At 35.4% G+C, this 22,092-nt stretch overlaps 2 protein-coding genes across 2 annotated transcripts; one reads left to right on the plus strand and one right to left on the minus strand.

Annotated features, from left to right (window-relative positions):
- Positions 1–3,441: 3,441 nt before the first annotated feature.
- On the plus strand, positions 3,442–8,441 carry LOC134255942 (uncharacterized). The gene is made up of 3 exons (XM_062738545.1): positions 3,442–3,497; positions 3,767–3,877; positions 6,389–8,441. The coding sequence occupies exons 1-3, from the start codon at positions 3,442–3,444 to the stop codon at positions 8,439–8,441; spliced, it is 2,220 nt and encodes a 739-aa protein (XP_062594529.1).
- A 4,276-nt stretch (positions 8,442–12,717) lies between these two features.
- On the minus strand, positions 12,718–21,251 carry LOC134255936 (protein arginine N-methyltransferase 7-like). Its single transcript, XM_062738540.1, has 14 exons — positions 21,043–21,251; positions 20,829–20,865; positions 20,388–20,537; positions 20,193–20,301; positions 18,823–18,935; positions 18,286–18,518; positions 17,841–18,024; positions 17,420–17,550; positions 16,778–16,901; positions 16,290–16,373; positions 16,026–16,163; positions 15,108–15,344; positions 13,412–13,581; positions 12,718–13,039 (listed from the first exon to the last, which is right to left on the minus strand). The coding sequence occupies exons 1-14, from the start codon at positions 21,195–21,197 to the stop codon at positions 12,784–12,786; spliced, it is 2,121 nt and encodes a 706-aa protein (XP_062594524.1). The 5' UTR covers positions 21,198–21,251; the 3' UTR covers positions 12,718–12,783.
- Positions 21,252–22,092: the final 841 nt, after the last annotated feature.

Here is a 22,092-nt window from a genome sequence, read left to right on the forward strand (position 1 = left end):
AAAAAGGGAGATAAATCTAACTCAGCGCATACTAGTTCCAAATGTCAATATGGTAAATATGAAGCGAGAAAATGAAAACATAAGTTGAATTTTCATCTTTAGGTGGATTATCTACTTTAGGTTAAAGGCATGCACAACTTTAAAAAGGTTTGCTTTAGTAGTTATTTTTAGTGCAAATCCTTTTGTACTCTTCAAAATCGTTTCGGGGCAATTCCCACTCTGCATTTTTTTTGGTGCATTGCGAGTGTAAGGGAGGCATTCTAACTGGGGTCAGGGCTTGTCCCGAGACACAGTTAGATTATTCTAAATAAGTGACAACCCATCGTCAAGTTTAATTTTATGAATATAATTGGTATAAATATATAGAGATATTTCTATCCAAAAAAAAAACAACAAATGACTTAATGAAATTGAATACATAACAGTTGTGTAGGTGTTTAGTACTCAGTATGTTTAGGCATATTACCCATTTATTACTATTAGTATGTAAGGGTGGGGTGTGTCCTAATTTTTTATGATCTTGAATTTCTATTTCTGTGTTTTGATGAATTTTTCCACTACAGTATTTATTGATATTCTTTTTATTTATTTTTTAAAAATTGCACCATACACTTCAAGGCAATCTTATTTAAGTATTTACTGCTTAGTTAATTACATATTTGAAACTTTCTCTTGGTAAATCCTTTTCTACTGTAAAATGCCTATAATCATATCAGAGTATGCATGTGATGGACATTTCAGAGGATGGAAAACCTCATGGGTAAGAGGTAAATAAAAGGAAAAAAGTTATAAACATCAGTGGCAAATATTCCGGGGAATTAATGTTAAGTTCTGAGTGTGGTTAATCTGAAGAATATTTAAGCATAAGTAATTAATGTTAAGTTCTGGGTGTGGTTACTAGTAATCTGAAGAATATTAAGGCAACTGGTTCTTATCTATCTATGGGAACCTAGGGGAGAAACACGGTGTAAGTAGTACCTTACCTAGTCCCCATCTATAGATGGGAAAAAATTTAAGTACTGTGATATCCCTATGACAGAGCAGTCTCAATCATATTAATAATCATTCCACATGTATCGTGGAAAGACCTTTAAGAATGAAAGGCGGCTGAAAATACTCATGGGAAAGATGGGATGTGCTCCGATTCAGCGATGCAACGCACAAGGCAACTTGGTGAGACGGAGGAAGAGGTGTTTCAAGAATCTAACCACAGCGTTTAGGCGCCAGTCGGTGAGGGAGAGGGGAAGGGGTAACACCAGAAGAGCAGACAATAGAGTCCAGAAGGTAGCAGGTAGAATAAGAAAGGAAGTAAAGATCAAGTGGCCAGCTAGCAGAAAGAAGGAAGAATGGGAGAGGTTTGACAAAGATGTAGATACAATCTTAAACGCATCATTGGCAGAAGGAATAGACAAAAAGATTGAATTTATTGTGTACGATAATGTACAACGTAGGATTGGATAGATTTGGAAAGGAGGAAAAGCAGCAATCAGGAGGAGTTGTGAATAAAAACAGAAGACAAAGCGAGATGACCAAACTGAGACGAGAACTGCGACAGCTGGCAAAACGGTTTAGAACATCAGAGGAGGGGGACGACCTACTTTGGCTGAGTAAAGGAAGAACATTAGAAAGAAGTTAAAGATCATGAGAAGGACAGAAAGAAGCAGGAGGAGGAGGAAGGAGCAAGCAAGAGCAGGAGCGCCATTTACAGCCAACCCATTCCAATTTATATCAAGACTTTTAGGCAGCCAAGAACCAGGAAAGCTAACAGCGGGAAGAAAGGAAGTCGAATAATATTTGAAGGATATGCACAGGGATCCGAGGGGAAATCTAAGAGTTAAGACAGTTTGAGAAGCTGATGCAGCCTGACAAGCCAGACCATTTGTTCGACGAAAAGGATCCAAAGCTGCGAGAAGTCAAAGATATCATCAAGAAGGCTAGAACAGCTTTATTATCACGACCAAACGGAATCCCATATAAAGTTTACAAGAACTGTCCGAGATTAACCCAACGCTCATGGAAACATCTGTGAGTTGTCTGGAGGAGGGGCAGTTAGCTGACAGTTGGTACCAAGCAGAGGGATACTTCATTGCAAAGGAGGAAAAATCAAAGTCACTTAAACAGATCTGTACCATTTCCCTGTTGAACATCGAAGGGAAATTTTTCCTGGCTATTTTGGCCAAGAGAATGACAACGTGCATGTATATGCTGTCTAACAAGTACATAGACATGGCATTGCGGAAAGGAGGAGTGCCAGGAGACTCGGGGTGTACAGAGCATACACGTGTTCTAACAGAGATTATACGGGAAGCGAATGAGATGAAAGGAAAACTGGCAGTAATATGGTTGGGTCTAGCCAATGCTTATGGTTCCTTGTCCCATATGTTAGTCCAACTTACAGTACAGCGCTACCATATACAGTGTACCAGATAGGATACATATACTGCTTAAGAGTTACTTTGACAGACTTCAATTACGGTTCACAAACCAGGACTTCACAACATCGTGGCAGTGCCTAGAAGATGGGGTGTCACAGGTTGTACAGTATCAGTAATTCTGTTCTCTGCAGCCATGAATTTGATAGTTAAGTCAGTGAAGAAGATAACATAGATCCATGGATGAAGTCAGGCGTGAGACAGCCGCCTGCCCGATCGTTCATAGAATATATGACAATAAACACAAAGACCATCATAGAGGCAAAATGGACCTTGAAGGAGACAGATGATCAGTTGGGCCCGTATGAAGATCAAACCAACAAAATCTAGGAGCCTTGTATTGAGAAAGGGGACAGTCACAGGAGAGAAGTTCAGTGTTGGAGAAGAGATTATTCCATCAGTCTCAGAAAACCGGTCAAGTGCCGGGAAAAGTTCTTTGATGATTCATAGAGTGATAAACAGAATATTAGTGACACTAGTAATCAACTGCAGAACTGGAGGAACACTATAGACAAAAGTGCCTTGCCAGTAAAATACAAAGCATGGATATACCGGCACGGCGTACTTCCACGAACTCTTTGGCCTCTACTTGTGTACGATGTGCCAATGACTGCAGTTGAATCGATGGAGCGACGGATCAGTGGGTACCTTACAAGATGACTCGCGGTTCCCAGAAGCTTTATCAGCATAGGTTTATACAGCACAGGAAGAAAGCTGCAATTACCAGTGACGTCAATAGTTGAAGAAATCAAGGTGACCAAGGTCAAGCAGTTTCTGGTGTTACGTGACATTAATGATTCCAAGGTATGGGGGGCAAGAGTCAAAATCAAGACGGGCAGAAAGTGGACAGCAAAGAAGATAGTGCAAGAGACAGTCACGCCTGAGACAAACTGACATTGTGGGAAGTGTGACAGTAGGCAGGCAGGGAATAGGAATAATACCATCAACAAGATGAGGTAAATCATCAGAAGTGGAGAAGAGGCAACTTGTGCAAAAAGAAGTGCGCAAAATGGAAGAGCACACAAGGATGGTGAAGGCATTTAGTATGAAGAAACAGGGAAGCAGGTTAAACTGAGAAGGAGCCTGACAGAAGAAGTTATCTTGGAACGAGATCTGGATAACAGGTCCCCAGAGACTGCAGTTTCAGCATAAGTCGGTTTACGGCATGCTGCAAATCCCAACCAATTTGACAACTAAGGGTATGAGGGAGGACCCAAACTGCAATCTTTGTTGTAGACCAGCCAACCTAAAACATATCCTGCCTTCATGTTCAGTAGCCGTAACAAATGAGAGATATATATGGAGACAAGACAAAGTTCTATCTCTTGTTGCAGATGTGCTGGAAAAGCAAGGAAGAAAACTTGGAAGACCAAGGAAGGCTTGAAGTTTGTAAACTTTGAAAAGGCTGGTGAACATAGTCGTGAGGGAGTGGAAAGAGGTGGACTGTAAGGGAACGCCAGTGACTGGGAAATGCAAGCAGATATCTCAACGGCTGTATGCAGTTTCCGCTGGAAAGAGCATCTACCAATCACAGACCAGATATTATTTATTGTTATTTGGTCTCTTCCAGCACCGCTTGGTATCATGCTGGAACTCGCAATATCGTGGGAGGACAGAATTGAAAAAGCCCATGGCCATGACCGAAAAATGAATAATACCAGAATTTGGTGGCAGACTGTCAACAACGGGGCTGGAGATTTGTTGTCTCCCAATGGAAGTTGGATGCCGTAGATTTGTAAGGCAATCTATGTGGAGGGCCTTGCGGATTGTCGGTGTAACAGGCTCTGAGAGACAGCAACTCATTGGACCCCTGGGCAGAGAGGCAGAAATTGAATCCGTTTGGATATGGAAGAAAAGAGAAGAACAGTGGAAAGTGCAACACTAAGACTCTGTGTGTGTTTGCTTGAGAATGAACATTTATTGTGTTGCAGTGAAGGCGGAGAGCTGAGTGATTCCGGGCTGAGACTTGATTTGATTTGAACATATTTTATTGTATATACTTTACAATTGGCTAGGACTTGATCAACCCAGTCGGCGCACGTACCTCTGGAGGTTGTAGTGGACAATGCCGAAACAACCATTGAAGGAGGATCCACCTGATCCATCATAAACCACCTAGATGTATACAGGTATTCCAATCATTAACTCAGACAGAGTAAAAGGAAAACTTATGTATCCCTAGTAAGAATATGATCATACACGTTTCGTATGAAATATCTTTGAAATCCTTCTCAACAGCAACTAAGCTATTATTAGTCATATTTATACAGAAACGACCGTGGATGATCAAGTTTGTTCAAATTACGACATCAGGGGTTTGGGGCATAACAGAGTATAAAAGCTTTGAATAAGAACATGCAGGAATCATCTTGAAAAAAAAAATGCTGCTCAAGAACAGAAATGCCATGAAATGTCATATTACTGTAGAAGCATTTCCAGGTAGTGTAGATTTCAATTTGTTCAAAATTAGGGTGTGTAGGTTGGTGCCACAATGAGCAATAAGTTTTACATAGGGGAAAATTTTTAAAATTCTACTGTTTAAGAAAAGCAAAGCCATGGTTAGTAATAAATATTGATATTGAAGCATCCTGAGGTAGTGTTAATTTAAAGTTTGCCCCCCCCCCCCTTCAAAACTTTTCAACACTAAACTACTCTCTGCATCTTCCTATTCAGTGTGCTCAAGCGAGTGATCTGGACCATGGGTCTCTTGTTTTGCAGTCAAATCAATTTATATAATGAACATTAGAATGTATAGCAGGACAACTAAATCCTAGTGTTACAACACAGCTTAATGCTTCGCCTGTTATTTTTGGCCTCCGTCTGCCTTCTCGTAGATTGACAGATGCCATTCGTGGCCAAGTCTTCATATTGTTCATGATGCAGTCACAAATGGGACACAAACTAGGAAAACATGAAAATGATGAATGGAGAATATCTTTCTCTTCAGCAGAGCAAAAACTCGTTTATGCAATGAACCACTGCCAATTTCTAGTTTACGGGTTATTAAAACTGTTCTTGAAAGAAGTGATAAACAGAGAACAAGATGATGATAGCGAATTACTGTGTTCTTATCACATGAAAACTGCTACCGTATATCCGTTTTTTTTTTCGCGTGTTGGAAATTTTGCAAAAAAGGGGTAGATTAGGACAGTTTATATTTCGTAAGTTATTTTTTACGATTGAAGATTTTCGTGTTTAAAATGGTTATTTTTTTTTATGTCGCATCATAGCTGACGTAATTTCTGCTTGTTTTATATTTTGCGAATTAAAAATGGTCGCAAAAAATGCGAAAAATAGATCATCGCGAAAAAACCGGATATACGGTATTTTCGGGTGCTTCAGCAAGGCATTGTACCTTACATACGAATACATAGGGGAAAATTTTTAAAATTCTTCTCTTTAAAAAGAGCAGAGCCATGGTTAGTAATACATATATATTGATATTAAAGCATCCTTAGGTAGTGTTAATTTCAAGCCCCCCCCCCCCCCCCACCGCCTTAAAAACTTTTCAACACTAAACCACTCTCTGCATCTTCCTAGTCAGTGAGCTCAAGTGAGCGATCTGGCCCATCGGTCTCTTGTTTTGCTGTCAAATCCATTTTTATAATGAACATTATAACAGGACACTTAAATCCTAGTGATATGAACGCCATTCGAGTAGGCCTAGGGTATAATTGCTTGCACTTGATTCTAATTATGTATCATGTAAATCAGGGGTGCATCATTACCTGAATACTTAAGGCGGAATGCAGTGGGATTTAACTGTGCTAATAATAGATATTAAACTTTCCACGAATCAGATAATACAAAATGGATTCCAGTACATCACAAGTGTAAGTATTAGAAAATTTTGTTTAACATTAGTATTTTACATAAACTTTCTTTTCTTGTTTTAGATCTTACATGTATGTGCAGTCAAGTTAAATGGTGTGTTTTATTTTTCTGGTTTGTTTTAGTGAGACGCATGTACTACATATATCAGAGTCTTTGTTTGAGGGACTATGTCGTGAAGTGGGAACTTCCGAACAGGTGAACATGAGGAGAGGTGTGGTAGACATAAAAGGGACAATGACAAATTGCATAAGAAGACGAAACGAGAATAGAATGATGTGCAGTGGAAGTCGCAGAGAAGGGTTTCGACTTAAGGGGTCAGATTTAGACGGCATGTACTGGTTACCTGACGAGAAAGTGATCTGGGATTTATTTCAGTTTTACAGTTTGAGCAAGTATTCAGAGGTTTTTGTCTCAGATTCCTCAGATAGTCCCCCAGGATACACTTTACTTTGGCTACTGACACCCATGGCAGACACAGACGTTATAGGATCTCTTTTTACAATGAATGACAGATTTTATATATCTAGTTATCTGTACCGAAAGTTAAAGTGCTCAGCAATAATGCCTAATTCTATTGTACATGGACCGTGTGGTAGTGGAAATGTGAGTGGCGTTATGGAATACGACACAGCTGCATGCTTCGCCTGTGATTTTTGGCCTCCGTCTGCCTCCTCATGGATTGACAGATGCCATTCGTGGCCAAGTCTTCATATTGTTCATGATGCAGTCAAAAATGGGTGTCACCTTGTTCCATTAAGACACAAACTAGGAAAACATGAAAATGATGAATGGAGAATATCTTTCTCTTCAGCAGAACAAAAACTCGTTTATGCAATGAACCACTACCAATTTCTAGTTTACGGGTTATTAAAACTGTTCTTGAAAGAAGTGATAAACAGAGAACAAGATGATGATAGCAAATTACTGTGTTCTTATCACATGAAAACTGCTATTTTCTGGGTGCTTCAGCAAGGCATTGTACCTTACTGGAATCCACAAAATCTCCTCGAGTGTTTCTGGGTCAGTTTTAAACTCATTCTTAAATGGGTGTATGAGGGAGTGTGTCCTAACTTCTTCATTCCACAAAACAATATGTTTTTGGCAAATATACATGGTGCATCTCAAAGAAAGCTTTTCCTTCAATTGTATACATTATATAAAAAGGGCTTTTCGTGCCTACTACACAGTCATTCCATAAGACCATATATTGAAAATGTCCTTTACAATCCCATGCTGTCTATTTGTACAGATGATAATGGTTTAATGTCTGAGGCCAATTTTGATGTAACGCTTTTTCATGAAATGTATCAGTATAAAACACCAGGTACACCAGATTTTTACCGCTGTATGAAGGCTCTATATGTGATAGAACATCTAGTTAATTTACCTCTGACAAAGTACCAAGTCCCCATGTTACAGAATTTTACAGCCTCCATCCTGAAAGACACTGCCTTCATACTACACAACATGTACTCTACGTACATTTACAGTCTGAACACTGTTAGACGTATGAAAGTAAATAAAGTCATGTATCTTGGAGACAAAATGTCCCGTCATATGCTAAATCTAGCAATCAAATTTGGTTGGATATCTGACATGCTGTACATTGCTGTATACTATTACAAGACGTTAAGGTACAAAGAGGCTTTAACTATCATAGAGATGGCAAAGATAAAGTTAGCTCAGCCACATCTGTTATACAAAGCACATGTGAATACAGAAAAATATATTGAAGCTGTAGGGGGGAAATCTTTCTCTTCGAAAATGAGGAAGGCGGTAGTATGGGATATCTTGTTTGATAATAGAATTCATTACATCGATGAATTACAGATTGAACAAGAATCATGTTCCGAAAATAAGGTTATACACGCATTACGTATCCCGCCTTATGTAGTCTTACACATGCTAGAATTCTTCTGCTGTATACACGTTAACCACGAAAGCATGGAAAGGACGCAAGAAGCTGTAGACAACCTCGAAGTGTTACTCCACAATGACCTAGATGCGTATGTACCCGAAATACACAGGGATATTTCATGGCAGATTTTGGGCATCTGTCAACAGATTGCTGGGAACCGCCAAGCTGCTCTCTTCTCCTTTCAACAATCGCTCAGACAATTTCCACTTCACCAAATACAAACGGCTGCGATGGCGAGAATACAAAATCTTTGTTGACAACTCTTTAAGGGAATACCCATACAGCAGGGGCATGTCTATGAACATAATGAACATGTCATATTTTTATTGACAGTTTGCTAAAAATGTTTACGTGGATGCAAATTTTTAATCAAGTTTTCCAAATATATCATTGCAATTATAATATAAGTGTATTAAAGCGATTACAGGAGAGTACGGTATTTTATTATTAGACATGTACTTGAATAGTATACATGTATATTATTGTGTGTACACTGCTACTATATATATTAATTATGACTTCCTTATTACGTTTCTACGATATATTAACTTCCTTTTGAAATGTGTATTACTATTTCAAGGATTATTTCCGTTTTAAAAAAGCCTACTCATTTTACAATGCTGTGACTTCCTGATTAATCTCGTCTGTTTAACAACTTTCTTTTTTTTTTATCACATGCTCTCATTACCAACAGCACTGATCTACGTGTAAATGGTATTTCATTACTTATTATTATTCCTTCGCAACAAAGTTGAAGGGGATATATTGTAACAAGCTTGTGTGTGGGTGGGAGGGTGCGTGCGTGCATAACGGACATAATTTTTAAATTTAAGGAATATCAAAGAAGATAGTTATTTCAGTTCTATTGTAATTTAGCCAATTAAGGACAGATGATACAAACTTTTGTCAAAAATCCTGAGAATAACCACCTTAATTATATTTATATGAGTAAAATAATTAAGTTTAACATTACATAAATTTTCTTCCAAACTTTCACAATAATTTGATTTTACGTAACAAAATATTGCCTGGATTAATAAGGATGTTTGCAGAAGGGTTGAATTTTGAACATCAAAGCAAGTTTACAAAAATCAATTCTTATAAAATTTATTAGAAATTTATTATTCGCATCATTTACAAGCAAAATAGGTCAAAAGGTTGGGCATCTTAAATATACATAACAATAGTGAATACCAATCCAGGTATCCATATTTTGTTTGATTCATCTATGGTGTGTAAAATGTTGCTTTATTTGATAATCTTGTGAGGTATATTCGATAATCTTTTGATGTATATTCAAAATCTTGTGATGTATATTCAAAATCTTGTGATGTATATTCAAAATCTTGTGATTTATGTTCTAAATCTTGTGATGTACATATATGTTCAAAACCTTGTGATGTATATGCAAAATCTTGTGATGTAGATTCAAAATCTTGTGATGTATGTTCTAAATCTTGTGATGTATATTCAAAATCTAGTGATGTATATTCAAAATCTTGTGATATGCAAAATCTTGTGATGTATATTCAAAATCTTGTGATGTATAAGCAAAATCTTGTGATGTATATTCGATAATCTTATGATGTATGTTCAATATCTTGTTATGTATATTCAAAATCTTGTGATGTATGTTCTATAATTTTGTGATGTATATGCAATATCTTGTGATGTATATTCAATAATCTTGTAATGTATTTGCAATATCTTGTGATATATATGCAAAATCTTTTGATGTATTTTCAAAATCCTGTGATGAATATTCAAAATCTTGTGATGCATATGCAAAATCTTGTGATGTATGTTTTATAATCTTTTGATGTATGTGCAAAATCTTGTTATGCATGTTCTATAATCTTGTGATGTATGTTCTATAATCTTGTGATGTATATGCAATAATTGCATTGTGGGTAATATTTGATTTATTTTGATAACCTTTGTAAGGACTTTTTTCATGGGTCTAAAAAGTGAAAGTAGAACTAAACCAGAACGCTGTGAAAAGGAGAGTCGAAGATTTGAGGACTTCACTCTATTAATTACATTTACATCTTCCTCAATATATCTGCATACATACTCCATATCTTATGTCTCTTTTCTTTGTTTAAAAGCCCAATTGATCTACGTATGCATCACATACATCACAAGATATTGCAAATACATCACAAGATTATAGAACATACACTGTACATAACAAGATTATAGAACATGCATCATACGATTATCAAATATACACCACAAGATATTGAAAATACATCACAAGATTATTGAATATACATCACAAGATTTTGAATATACATTGATGAAGAGTAGGCATCTATTTTCTGGGTGCTACAAAAATGTCAAACTGGTGTACATTGAGTGTTACATGATATACTGAAAAACATATATACTGAATAAATATATGAGGGAATGTGTCCTAATTTTTTTTGTTTCTGAAAAAAACGAATGTCTAAAATCAATACCATGGTGGTTTGCAAGTCATTTTAATCACTAATCTGTTAACATTTCAATATATGGAGAGGACTTATTTAGGCAGTGCATGCTGTCCAATCCCACTACATGAAAAAATATTGTTTAAGAAAAGGACATACCACTCTTGCAAGAAAGTAGCATCATAGTAACCAATATTTCCAATATTTCCATCCTCACAATTTTAATGGTTCAAAGTAGTAAAGTTACATTTACTTTCACTAAATGTAGTTTAAATTAACTAAAAATTTAAACTAACTAAAAATTGTCATATTTTGAAGATTTTAAATTTTAATAAAACAGAATTTCGCCTAAAAAGTCGTACATTTTTAGTAAATAGTACAATAACAAGAGATGTTTGTAAAACACTTATGCCCCCCTCCCCCCAAATTGGAATTTTTCCAAGTCCAAGGGGCAAAACTCTGTCAAAAATGGAACGATTGTACCCAAAACAGAACTTGACCTAGATATTCATCTGATAAATCTGTATACTAAATTTCGTCTCAGCATGTGCAACGGTTGTGAAGAAAATGAACGGAAACTGCAAATAATTGGAATTTTTCTAAGTCCAAGGGGCATAACTCTGTCAAAAATGGTGCAATCATACCTAAAACAGAACTTGACCTTGATATTAATGTGATATATCTGTATACAAAATTTCATTTCAGTATGTGCAACGGTTGCAAAGAAAATGAATGGAAACTGCATATAATTGAAATTTTTCTAAGTCCAAGGGGCATAACTCTGTGAAAAATGGTGCGATCGTACCCAAAACAGAACTTGACCTAGATATTCATCTGATAAATCTGTGTACTAAATTTCATCTCAGTATGTGCAACGGTTGCAAAGAAAATGAACGGAAACTGCAAATAATTGGAATTTTTCTAAGTCCAAGGGGCATAACTCTGTCAAAAATGGCGCGATCTTACCCAAACCAGAACTTGACCTAGATATTCATGTGATATATCTGTACACTAAATTTCATCTCAGTATGTGCAACAGTTGTGAAGAAAATGAACGGAAACTGCAAATAATTGGAATTTTTGTAAGTCCAAGGGGCAAAACTCTGTCAAAAATGGCACGAACTTACCCAAACCAGAACTTGACCTAGATATTCATGTGATATATCTGTATACTAAATTTCATCAAAGTATGTGCAACGGTTGTAAAGAAAATAAATGGAAACTGCAAATAATTGGAATTTTTCTAAGTCCAAGGGGCATAACTCTGTGAAAAATGGTGCGATCGTACCCGAAACAGGTCTTGACCTAGATATTCATGTGATATATCTGTATACCAAATTTCATTTCAGTATGTGCAACAGTTGCGAAGAAAATGAACGGAAACTAAGTGGACCGACAGACCGACGGACCGACAGACAGCAGCAAAGCAATATGCCCTCCCTTCTTCGAAGGGGGGCATAAAAATTATGCAGTCTTCACGAAAACTCACTGGTCCGAAGACCGAGGCCAGTGAATTTTGAGGTCGGCTCAGTGAAAATCAAAATTCAAGAAGTCCGATGGGCTTGTTGATCATAAAAATCATACAGTCAAAATTTATTTCAACTGACTTACTTGGGTAAATTTCATTAATATATAAAATAAAAAGAAGAAGCTCGTGTTGTTGAATCCAATTATTATAACCCTATTATAACATGGATGTATTACGTAACAACCGGAAGTAGCTAGTAATTATTAACTAGTACGTAAAATATGCAAAGTTCCAACGAACAACTTACCGAAACGCGAAAAATGGCGGCATTTCAAAAGTTGAAGTACGTAAACATGTATAAATTTACAGTTATGAAAATGTATTTATTTTATTTTTTTATGAAAGGGACCAGTAAAAATTTTGGTGGGCAAGTATATTTTGAAAGTTCACTGGTCCGACTGGCCAGTTTAGTTTGAAAAGTTTTCGTGAAGACTGATTATGTAAAAAAAAAAAAAACATAACATCCCAGGAGGATAGAAATACCTACTGTCATTAAGTATTTCTATCCTCCTGTGATGTCACTTCATAAGCTTCAAATGTTTGCAGCATAACAAACAACAAAAATTGAACATAAATAATTGACATATTAATTTAAATTTTACACAGGACACATGTTCAAGTAAGATTTATGATGGACTCTCATGATTTTACTGTCTTGAAAGTGAAGTCAAAATCCGCATTTATGGGTACAAAAGTCAATGATACATTTATGGTCTCTATATTTTCTATCAGACTTTTCCCTTTATTCATCAGGAGATGAACACCCTGTTTACTATAGAAGTCCCATTCAACTTTTTCACCCACAATGACTTTTTCTCTTGGTCCCAGAGAAATTGTAAGTTCATCTGTAAACTGGTATTCTGCCCACAATACAATCCCATTGCACTTCCCACGTCTGTAAACGAATCACAGAGCATTAGTCATGGAAAAACAGTGCCAAGAAACTGACAAAAACTTGTTATGAACAAACACACAGACAGACACACAAAGGTAAAACAGTTTACCCCTTTCTCCTTCGGAGTGAGGGTACTGTGAAATCACAAATTTTTGAGGGGGTTTTATTTTCGTTGTTTTCGAGGTATGAATAGACCCATGAATTAATATCCTCCATGAAATGTAAAATGTTACTTTCTTAAATACTAAGCAATTCTTCATCCGCAAATTCAAATCCCCACGAACCAAGAGTTTTTCCTCAAACCACGAAAATTTGACCCCAAGAAAATGTGTGATTTTACAGTATTAAGAAACATGCTATAAATAATCTTACCGTGAAGTGTCCAGTCTGATAGAGATGTCAGAGTACTGGGATTCGTAGGTCATCGTTGATACTTCACTGAATCTGAATGACTGAACCGTGACAGGGTCACTACAAGCCGTACAGGGGTACTCCCACAGGGGCTGGGGTTCTATTTCACTGTCTGAAACCTCAGCAGAGGCCTAAATAAAGGGAAAACATCAAACCATCAAATAAAGAAGAGTTTGTTTATTTTCATTGTTGATGTGCAGTGTTGGGGGAAAATATTACATGTTAGACACACAGTAATGTATTTTGCTCTGTGTCAATTGTGTCTGAGATACAGTTTTAAAGACAGTGAATTTAAATGAAAAATATAAATACTATAGGTACCAGCTAGGTACTTGGTATGACTTTTGTTACTCATTATGGTGGCATATTTCTGCCCCCTACATGCAAGATAAATTATGTTAACATGCAAGAAAATTATGTCAACATGCAAGATAATTATGTCTACATGCAAGATAATTATGTTGACATGCAAGTTACAAATCTTGTATGAGAATCTGTTTTTAATATGGTTAAAATCACGCACGTAAGCCTGTATCTGATATCGTATATGCAACATAATTATGACAAGATACAGTCTACTTATGTTAACATGTGAGATAATTATGTAGACATGCAAGATATTTATGTCAACGTGCGATTTAATTATGTAGACATGCAATTATTTATGTGAACTTGCAAGTATATTATGTGAACATGCAAGATACTTAAGTTGCATGCTAACATAATTTATCTTGCATGTAGGGGGCAGAAATATGCCACCATAACTCATACAAATAAAAACATAAATATATATTTTTTTCTTTTGATTTAAAAAAATACTATATTTTAGGTGAAGCAAGATACTGTATATACAGTGTAAGTGGTAATTTAAGCCAGATGCAAAGAGGTAGGTTCACTAAATCCATAAAATGGCCCAGTCGTTATACCAATGAACTGACCAAGTCCTAATACGTCCAATTTTGAACATCAACATAATGTGGAGACTTAGTGCTTTCATTCATATAAAAAAAATCCTCTGAGATTCCAAGTTTTTATACTCATGCAGGCTATGTGAAACTACAATGTTCTTGAATTTTGAAGAAAATGAGTGAATTTGAGCATCGTCAACTATTGATTAAAATATGAGTCCACCCCACGATCCAACAACTGTTTAATGGATTAGAATCTTCCAACACAGTTCTTTTATTATAGAGTTTAACATTTTAGATCAGAGGTTGGGGGCTATGCAAAATATTCAAAAACGGCTTAAAATGTTGGCCTTTTTAAAAGAAATTTTCAAGGTTTGAGGAAAATGACGCAATTCATGATGTCATAATACATGGACAAGTGAAAAAAATTATATCATATTTATTTGATTTGAAGTCACCAAGGGTCCAACTGAAATTTAACATATTTTCAGCTAAAAATGAGCAGTTCTGATTTTTCAGAAATTCACAAGGCCAACAGAGGCCCAAGGTGAACCTTGTTCTTTAACAATTTATCCAAAAAAAAAGAATATATTTTTATCAAGAAATAAGTTCATTGATTTTATAATGTTAAGAAACATGGCAAATCAATTCCTTGCTAAAACTTTGCTTTTACAGGATGTTTACAAGATGATGAATGAGCATCTGATGAGAGCTTAGAAATACAATGTATAGAATTAAAGTTAGAATACCTCAACCATTTCATCAAAAAGTTGTATGTTGAATCCCTCACACAGTCCCACCGGTGATCTAATCTTCCACAGATCTTGGAAACAGACAGCCATTGCTTTAATTGTCAGTTGCCGTGGTAACTCCAGTGCTTTAACAGAATGGAATTTGGAGAGCTGCTTAGCAGCATACCAGAAATGAACATGATGCCATGGCAACACAGCTGATTGGAAATATGGGTCTCCTACCACTAAATCAATCTAGGAAAAAGTTACATTTACAATAAAATTAAAGGTACACACTAAAACTCAACTTTTGCATCAAAACACAATTACAATTTAATTTAAGAATTTATTCCTTCTTCTCCAAATCTTACAATTTTGCACAAAACTGATATTTAAGGAAAAGGTTTTAAGTTTTGTGTGAGTAATTGGTGTGTGAATCATACAGACTTGTCACATAGGCATATTTCAGGAAGCTCACTAGACATGTAAGTCTGTGTGATTCATACACCAATAATTCACAATAAACTTAAAAACATTCCTTATACTTACATTTTACATGTCTAAGAGCACCAAAATATACTCAATATTTGAATTTTTTGGTGCCCCATATTGTTATATTTTTGCTAACGTTTAAATAGCCTCATAATTTCTGTGTAAATTAGCGTAAATTAATACCACGCGGAAAAAATTACTTCTACAGTATTCAAATCAATTTCGCAGTTGGCTTACTAGAAAAAAAACACAGCGAATGTAAATATTTAACAATGAAATCTTCAGAATTTACATTCTTAACATATCTAATTAAAATCTGTTCACATGTATTTTTTAAATATGATTCCAAATATAACATCAAACAGCTGTGAACATTTCAAATGTAACACCAAATCCTAGATATACAATTATTTCAAGCATCATTCCAACACTGACGATCCCCACCTTGCAATTTTCTAGATCCTCCTCTGTAATTTCCTCAGGCTCTTTACTTAGAACTGTGACCCTGTCCTCAAGGCCATTGTGCTTTATAAACTGCTGCAGGATCCTTCTTGTTAGACTGTTTGTCTCCAAAGCGAATACCTTCAAATGTTAAATAAAAGTCAAAAATAAAATTGTAACAGCTGACATTCATTCTATAAATATTTATACTAGTAACAGATTATTTGTATCTTTCCCAACAAAAGGAGTTGAAGGACCATAGCTCACTTTTTTGGCCCCAAGTCTAGCTGCTATCAATGGTAGAAGGCTGCCGTCAGATATGGTCATGATAACTGAGTCTGTTGTTACATTCTAAAAAAAATTATATAAACTGAAAAGAGCTAGAATTTAAAGTTCTCCATTAGAAAAATAAGGTATTGTTTGAGCAATTACTGAATGGTAATATTGTAACAGTAAAATTTGGTTATAACAAAGTCACTGGGACTAATGATATTACTTTGCTATATCCTATTCCATAATTCATTATATCCGTATAAGGAATTCTTTAAATTAGTATTGCTGGGGATCCAAGATAATTTAACTATATCTGTGAATTTGAAATATCCATGTTCGTACTAAACAAGTTTAACTGTACCTTGTTTCTGAATATTCTAGATTTCCAAAATATTGATGCTCTTTTTATCTGCCTGTTAGTTTCTGATGATGTTCTGAATTTATTTTTAAAAACATAAATGTAAATCAAACATTGAATATACCTGTTTTAAGAGATTGTAGTAGATATCTTTCCGATGAGGATCATTCAACATTCCTATCTGTGACCTGCTATAGGTGACATGCATTCCACAGGTACATGCTGGTCCCATGTTTAAATTGCTGTTTCTGTTTTTGTTCAGTCATTTATAAGTAAACTTTATTTTCTCAGAGATATTGTTTATAAAAAATATAAACTACTGTAAAAGCACAAATATTCGTGGGGGATTAAATTTCGTTTATTTCGTTGTTAACAATTATCAACGAAATTAAATCCCACACAAAATTTTATATGACTATATATTGAATATGATTACATTCAAAACAACGAAATTAAATGCCAACAAAACTATTTTTGATGACAAATCAACGAAATTTTATCTCCACGAAAATATGTGCTTCTACAGTACTTTACAGAATTTTTTTTATATTCTTTATCTCATTATATATAAATATTATTAAATAGTTACAAATACTGGTCTACCGGTATGAATGTTTTTGAAACAATAAAAATACTGATACTGAAAACTTGAAGAAAATTATGATTTCTTTCCTTCTATGATTCAGCATAGATAAAAAAAAAATAATACATGTATCTATACTCCTGCTAATTTCCTTAAATTAAACCCAAAATGTTTGTTAAATACCTGTTTTTTGACTGCACATTAAACCACAAACTGTATTCATCATGGTTGCTTATGACCTTCACATTTTCACCTTTCTGCACTGAAAGAGGCTGATTTGGGTAGAAGATGGCCTGCATCCAATGGTCCCGCCACTGAGTGAAAATATAAACATAAACCAAATTGATACAATTCTTAATGATAATCACTGAGTAAAAATAGAAACATAAACCAAATTGATACCATTCTTGATGATAATCACTGAGTAAAAATAGAAACATAAACCAAATTGATACCATTCTTGATGATAATGACCACTTTATTAAACCATGCATAATAATACCGACTTAATTTCATGTACTCTAGATGTCAACATTTAGTTTAACAGTCTACTCATGACAGTAAACATATCATCATGAATTGCATTAAATCAAATATTGCCTGCCTGTAATTCCTCAGGCCTTGGATGGGCCCAACCAGGAGCACAGCTCAAGTTGATTTTGTTCTTGGTATCCATTTCTAGATCCCACCACATCAAAACTCCATCTGTTTGTCCATCACATAATGCCTCAAATGTCTTTTCAGACTGGTTTTCGAATTTCAGAGGAGAATTTCCACTAAAATCAAATCTAAGGAGAAATTTGATAAAAGGATTACAAGTAGAATTCTATGTTGCATTTTGAATATCTTTTTAGGAGAATGATGTGGAAATTTGAAAACTTTATTTTGTAAAAGGGAGACAAGTCAAATAAGATTCCTTTTCATAGTTTAAACAAATATCTTCTACTATAATAAAAAGAAGCTATCATCCTTTTACAATATCTGCTGTTTTAACTTAATAAATAATTTATTTATGTTTTCAATTAAATTAATGAATAATTTCTCTATACCTAAAAACCTTCATAGGTGAAGAAAGGACTTGAAAGAGGGATTGTGGGAGCTCATGAAGTTGAAGGTCATGTAGAGCAGGTGCTCCTCCACAGCTGGTCATCTCTGGAGGAGGGACAATGTCCTCGCAACCTGGTATCTTTACGGGTCTAATGTCCCTCCATCTCCGGATAAAGTCTGAGCTGACCACCTGCACATACATGTTGGCATCGGTTGGGACAACTATACAGTTCTTCTGCAGAAAAAATTTGAATATTGTACAGTGAAAACTGTGTAATCCGACATCTGAATAATTCAAAACACTGTGAATTCTAATGTTAAATTTTTTCCTAGTTTACCAATTTTCCATGTTTTTAACACTGTGAAATCCAACATCCTGTTAATTTCAGAGCATGTCGGATTAGACAGGTTTCACTGTACATGCATTTGCGTCCAGTACAGATTTCTTGTGTTCTTACCAAGCATGAATGTCTAGTGTTTTACAAATACATTTACTGAATTTCCAAATTTAATGTACAAGACATTGCTATGCCTCCCACCTTCAGAAGTTCTTTGTGTGCATGAGTAAATGTGTTGATGGCCCCTTCTCCAATCAGTTCAGTATCAAATACTTCTGTAACCAGTATATTAGCTCTCTCTAGCATGTCCCCATCTATAATACACCAGTTTTTAATTCAATCTTGAAAGGTTTCTTTTTGTTTAATTTAATTCATTATGTTCCTTGAACAAGAGGTCCATGGGCCACATCTTGCTCACCTGTGTAGCTTTGGCCATGCTGTTCTATACAAGAATTCCCCCTTGTAATATCTATTGTGACCCCACTCTACCCCATGTGTCATAATTTGGACAATTTAGAATCTACACTACTCCAGGATGCTTCCATATAAGTTTCAGTTTTTTTGGGACAGTGGTTCTTGAGAAGATTTCAATTTTTTTCCTATTTATTCCAATGTAAAACTTGGATTCCCTATTGTGGCCCTGCCCTTCACCCGGCGTTCATGATATGAACAATAAAGAATCTACACAGCATGCTTCCACATAAGTTTCAGCTTTACTGGCCAAGACTGAAGTAGTTCTTGAGAAGATTTTTAAAGATTTTTCCTATTTTTAAGGATTTAATTTTTTTCCTATTTATTTCAATGTAAAACTTGGATTCCCTACTGTGGCCTCGCACTACCCCTGGGGGTCATAATTTGAACAATTTAGAATCTACACTACCCCAGGATGCTTCTATGTAAGTTACTGGTTCAGGGATTAATCTTGGGCATATTTACTACTGATATTTGGTATTTTTCCCCAAGAGAAAATTTCCCCATAATATCCCATTTTCCCTCTTAATGAGTGAAAAAATTCCCCTTTCAATGATAAAAAGCTCAAATATTTTTTTTATGTGCATGGATCGATAGATCGGGGCTTATATTGTTTTTGTCCTTTCTGTTTATCTGTTTGTCTGTTGTCAACTTTAACCTCCAAAACCTACATTGATCCCTGAGCTTTTCTGGCCCACCTGGTTCTTGGAAAGAAGATTTTTTAATGACCCCACCATATTTCTGTCTTTTTTTTGTTATCTCCCCTTTTGAGGGGACTTGGCCCTTCCTTTTAAAAAAATTTGAACTCCTGTTTACCCAAGGATGCTTTGTTCCAAGTTTGGTTAAATTGGCCCAGTGGTTCTTGAGAAGAAGTCGAAAATGTGAAAAGTTTACAGATGGATGGAGAGACAGAAAAAATGTGATCAGAAAAGCTCACTTGAGCCTTTGACTCAGGTGAACTAATACTAGTGAATAAATTGTTAGAAATCTTAAAATTGTACATGTATCCTTCACATTTCTAACTTAGTTTTCCCTCCTTTGTTAAAGATTTGATGTATAATAAGAAATGTACATAAATAAGTAAAGGTTCTTTAATTTACCTGCACCAACTGTGACATCTGTTGATCGCTTTGGAATTAACCTGATCTTATTTTCGAATCCATTCTGCTGGATGATCTTTTTGGCACATTTTGCCATGGGTTCAAATGCCTGGAAAAAAATTCAACATTTAAGCACTGTGATTTTACAATAAAAAAGCTTGAGTTGATAAAAATCACTTATTTCAATGATGGTACCTCACAGGCGGTCACAGAGTCAGCTCCAAGCTTAGCCGCCATCATGGAGAGGAGACCAGTACCAGTCCCAATATCTAGTACGTGAACTGGTTCTCCTAGGTGTCTTTTTATTTGGATAGCCTCCTCTAATGCAGCATAGTATTTTTTGTTCTAAAAATAAAATAAATAATATACAGATTCCAATCATCATTACAATCATGTGTGAATCAGAAGTTCAAGAACAATGGATAACTTAGTTTCCTAAGTTAGACTTATTTTCCTAGTTAGATTCCTAAAAATCTTTATTCCTGCCTCCCTTCCTCTCCCCATTTTATCTCTTCTTCATGTGTCCTTTTCCAGCATTGAATTATCAAGGAAATTTAGTGAAGCCCCATTTTATCCATATTTTAAAATTAGTTAATTTTTAGGCGTTAAAGTTCAAAATGTAAAGAGTCTACATACCCTTTCTGTATCATGGAGCATGTCAGCATATCCAGACCTAATGTAAAAAATACATATTGATCTATTTACATTTTCAAGTGTCTGGTAATCATCTCATACACCGAGTCCGATTCTATAAATTAATAAATTAAATTTTTCAAAAAAATGAAATTGAAGAGTTAAGATGTTATTTTAAAAAACATACTTCTTCGTGATAAATGCAGCAAATTCTTACCTTGCAATTTCTTGGTGGTAATCATAACTGTCATCTTGTAATTTCCAATCCAGTTTGCCTGTGCAAGGGTTGACAATGGAGACTAAAGTGCTCATTTTCCTCTTTATATTGCTACCAGGCGTAAATAATAATTTTAATCGGTGACAAAAGAACATACGTTTTCACCAAAAGAACATACGTTGTTACTCTTTACGGATAATTTACATGATTACTGCAAATAATCATAATAATGCGGCTTAATGTCATATTCCCATGTTGAACATGGGCGCAGCCATTATGAACCTTGACCTACGGAGTAATCATTACGGCGCAACTATACGAAACTGCTTAAAAGTGGATTGGTTGATTTGTATCGTTCTTTTTCTTTCTATTTAATGTTCTAAAATTTATTTTGTATTTCTTCCATAATATTGATAAATAAAATGGTGTTTCTGTTTAGTTCAATCGATAAAAAAATGTGGATTATCATGTCTGAATTTCTGTGAAATAATTAAGCCTCTCGTAGCATCTCTGTAGGGAGAGTGTCAAACTTTGTTATTACAACAAATGGATCGACCGCAAGCCACGGGCGGATTCAGGACATATTCTCACAGGTGGAGGGTGGGGTGGAATTAGTTGTAACAAATGTCAAACTCAAAAATGGTTTTGGTTGTGAAAAAAAAATTTTAAAAAGAAAGAAAGAAACAGGAAAATGGTTAAAATTTAAATTGATGTTTGTGCAGTCAAATTACCAGTCGCGAAGGCAATGATGATAACGATCAGTATTCAATCTCAAAGTCCATAAAACAATACAAAGTAGGAGCAGAGCAAACACGGACCTCCAAAACATCAAAGGTGGGATCAGGTGTGATGGAGGAGTGAACATCCCCTGCCGACCGGTCACACACGCCGTGTGCTTCTCGTCATGATCGGAAAAAAAAACGGAAAAATCCGTCGTCCATAAGCGTCGGAAAAATTAAAAGTAGGGGGGCTAATTGAAAGTGGGATGGGGGGCTAAACCAAAAAAAGGTAAATCCCAATTTCTGATGCCAATATAATGCCTATCTTTGC

Source organism: Saccostrea cucullata, unplaced genomic scaffold (assembly GCF_032062105.1).
Source record: "Saccostrea cucullata isolate Sc308-1 unplaced genomic scaffold, CSIRO_AGI_Scuc_v1 ctg1174, whole genome shotgun sequence".
Taxonomy (NCBI): domain Eukaryota; kingdom Metazoa; phylum Mollusca; class Bivalvia; order Ostreida; family Ostreidae; genus Saccostrea; species Saccostrea cuccullata.

Bases quoted from the DNA above. Each gene is read 5' to 3' on its own strand.
- LOC134255942 (XM_062738545.1), top strand. From the start codon at position 3,442: ATGGAAGAGCACACAAGGATGGTGAAGGCATTTAGTATGAAGAAACAG. The intron at 3,498-3,766 runs GTTAAACTGAGA...CTCTTGTTGCAG, and splicing joins ATGAAGAAACAGGGAAGCAG to ATGTGCTGGAAAAGCAAGGA. The intron at 3,878-6,388 runs GTAAGGGAACGC...GGTTTGTTTTAG, and splicing joins GGAGTGGAAAGAGGTGGACT to TGAGACGCATGTACTACATA.
- LOC134255936 (XM_062738540.1), bottom strand. From the start codon at position 21,197: ATGTTCTTTTGTCACCGATTAAAATTATTATTTACGCCTGGTAGCAAT. The intron at 16,164-16,289 runs GTGAGCTATGGT...TAACATTTGAAG, and splicing joins CTAGACTTGGGGCCAAAAAA to GTATTCGCTTTGGAGACAAA. The intron at 13,040-13,411 runs GTAAGATTATTT...ATTCGTTTACAG, and splicing joins ATCAGACTGGACACTTCACG to ACGTGGGAAGTGCAATGGGA.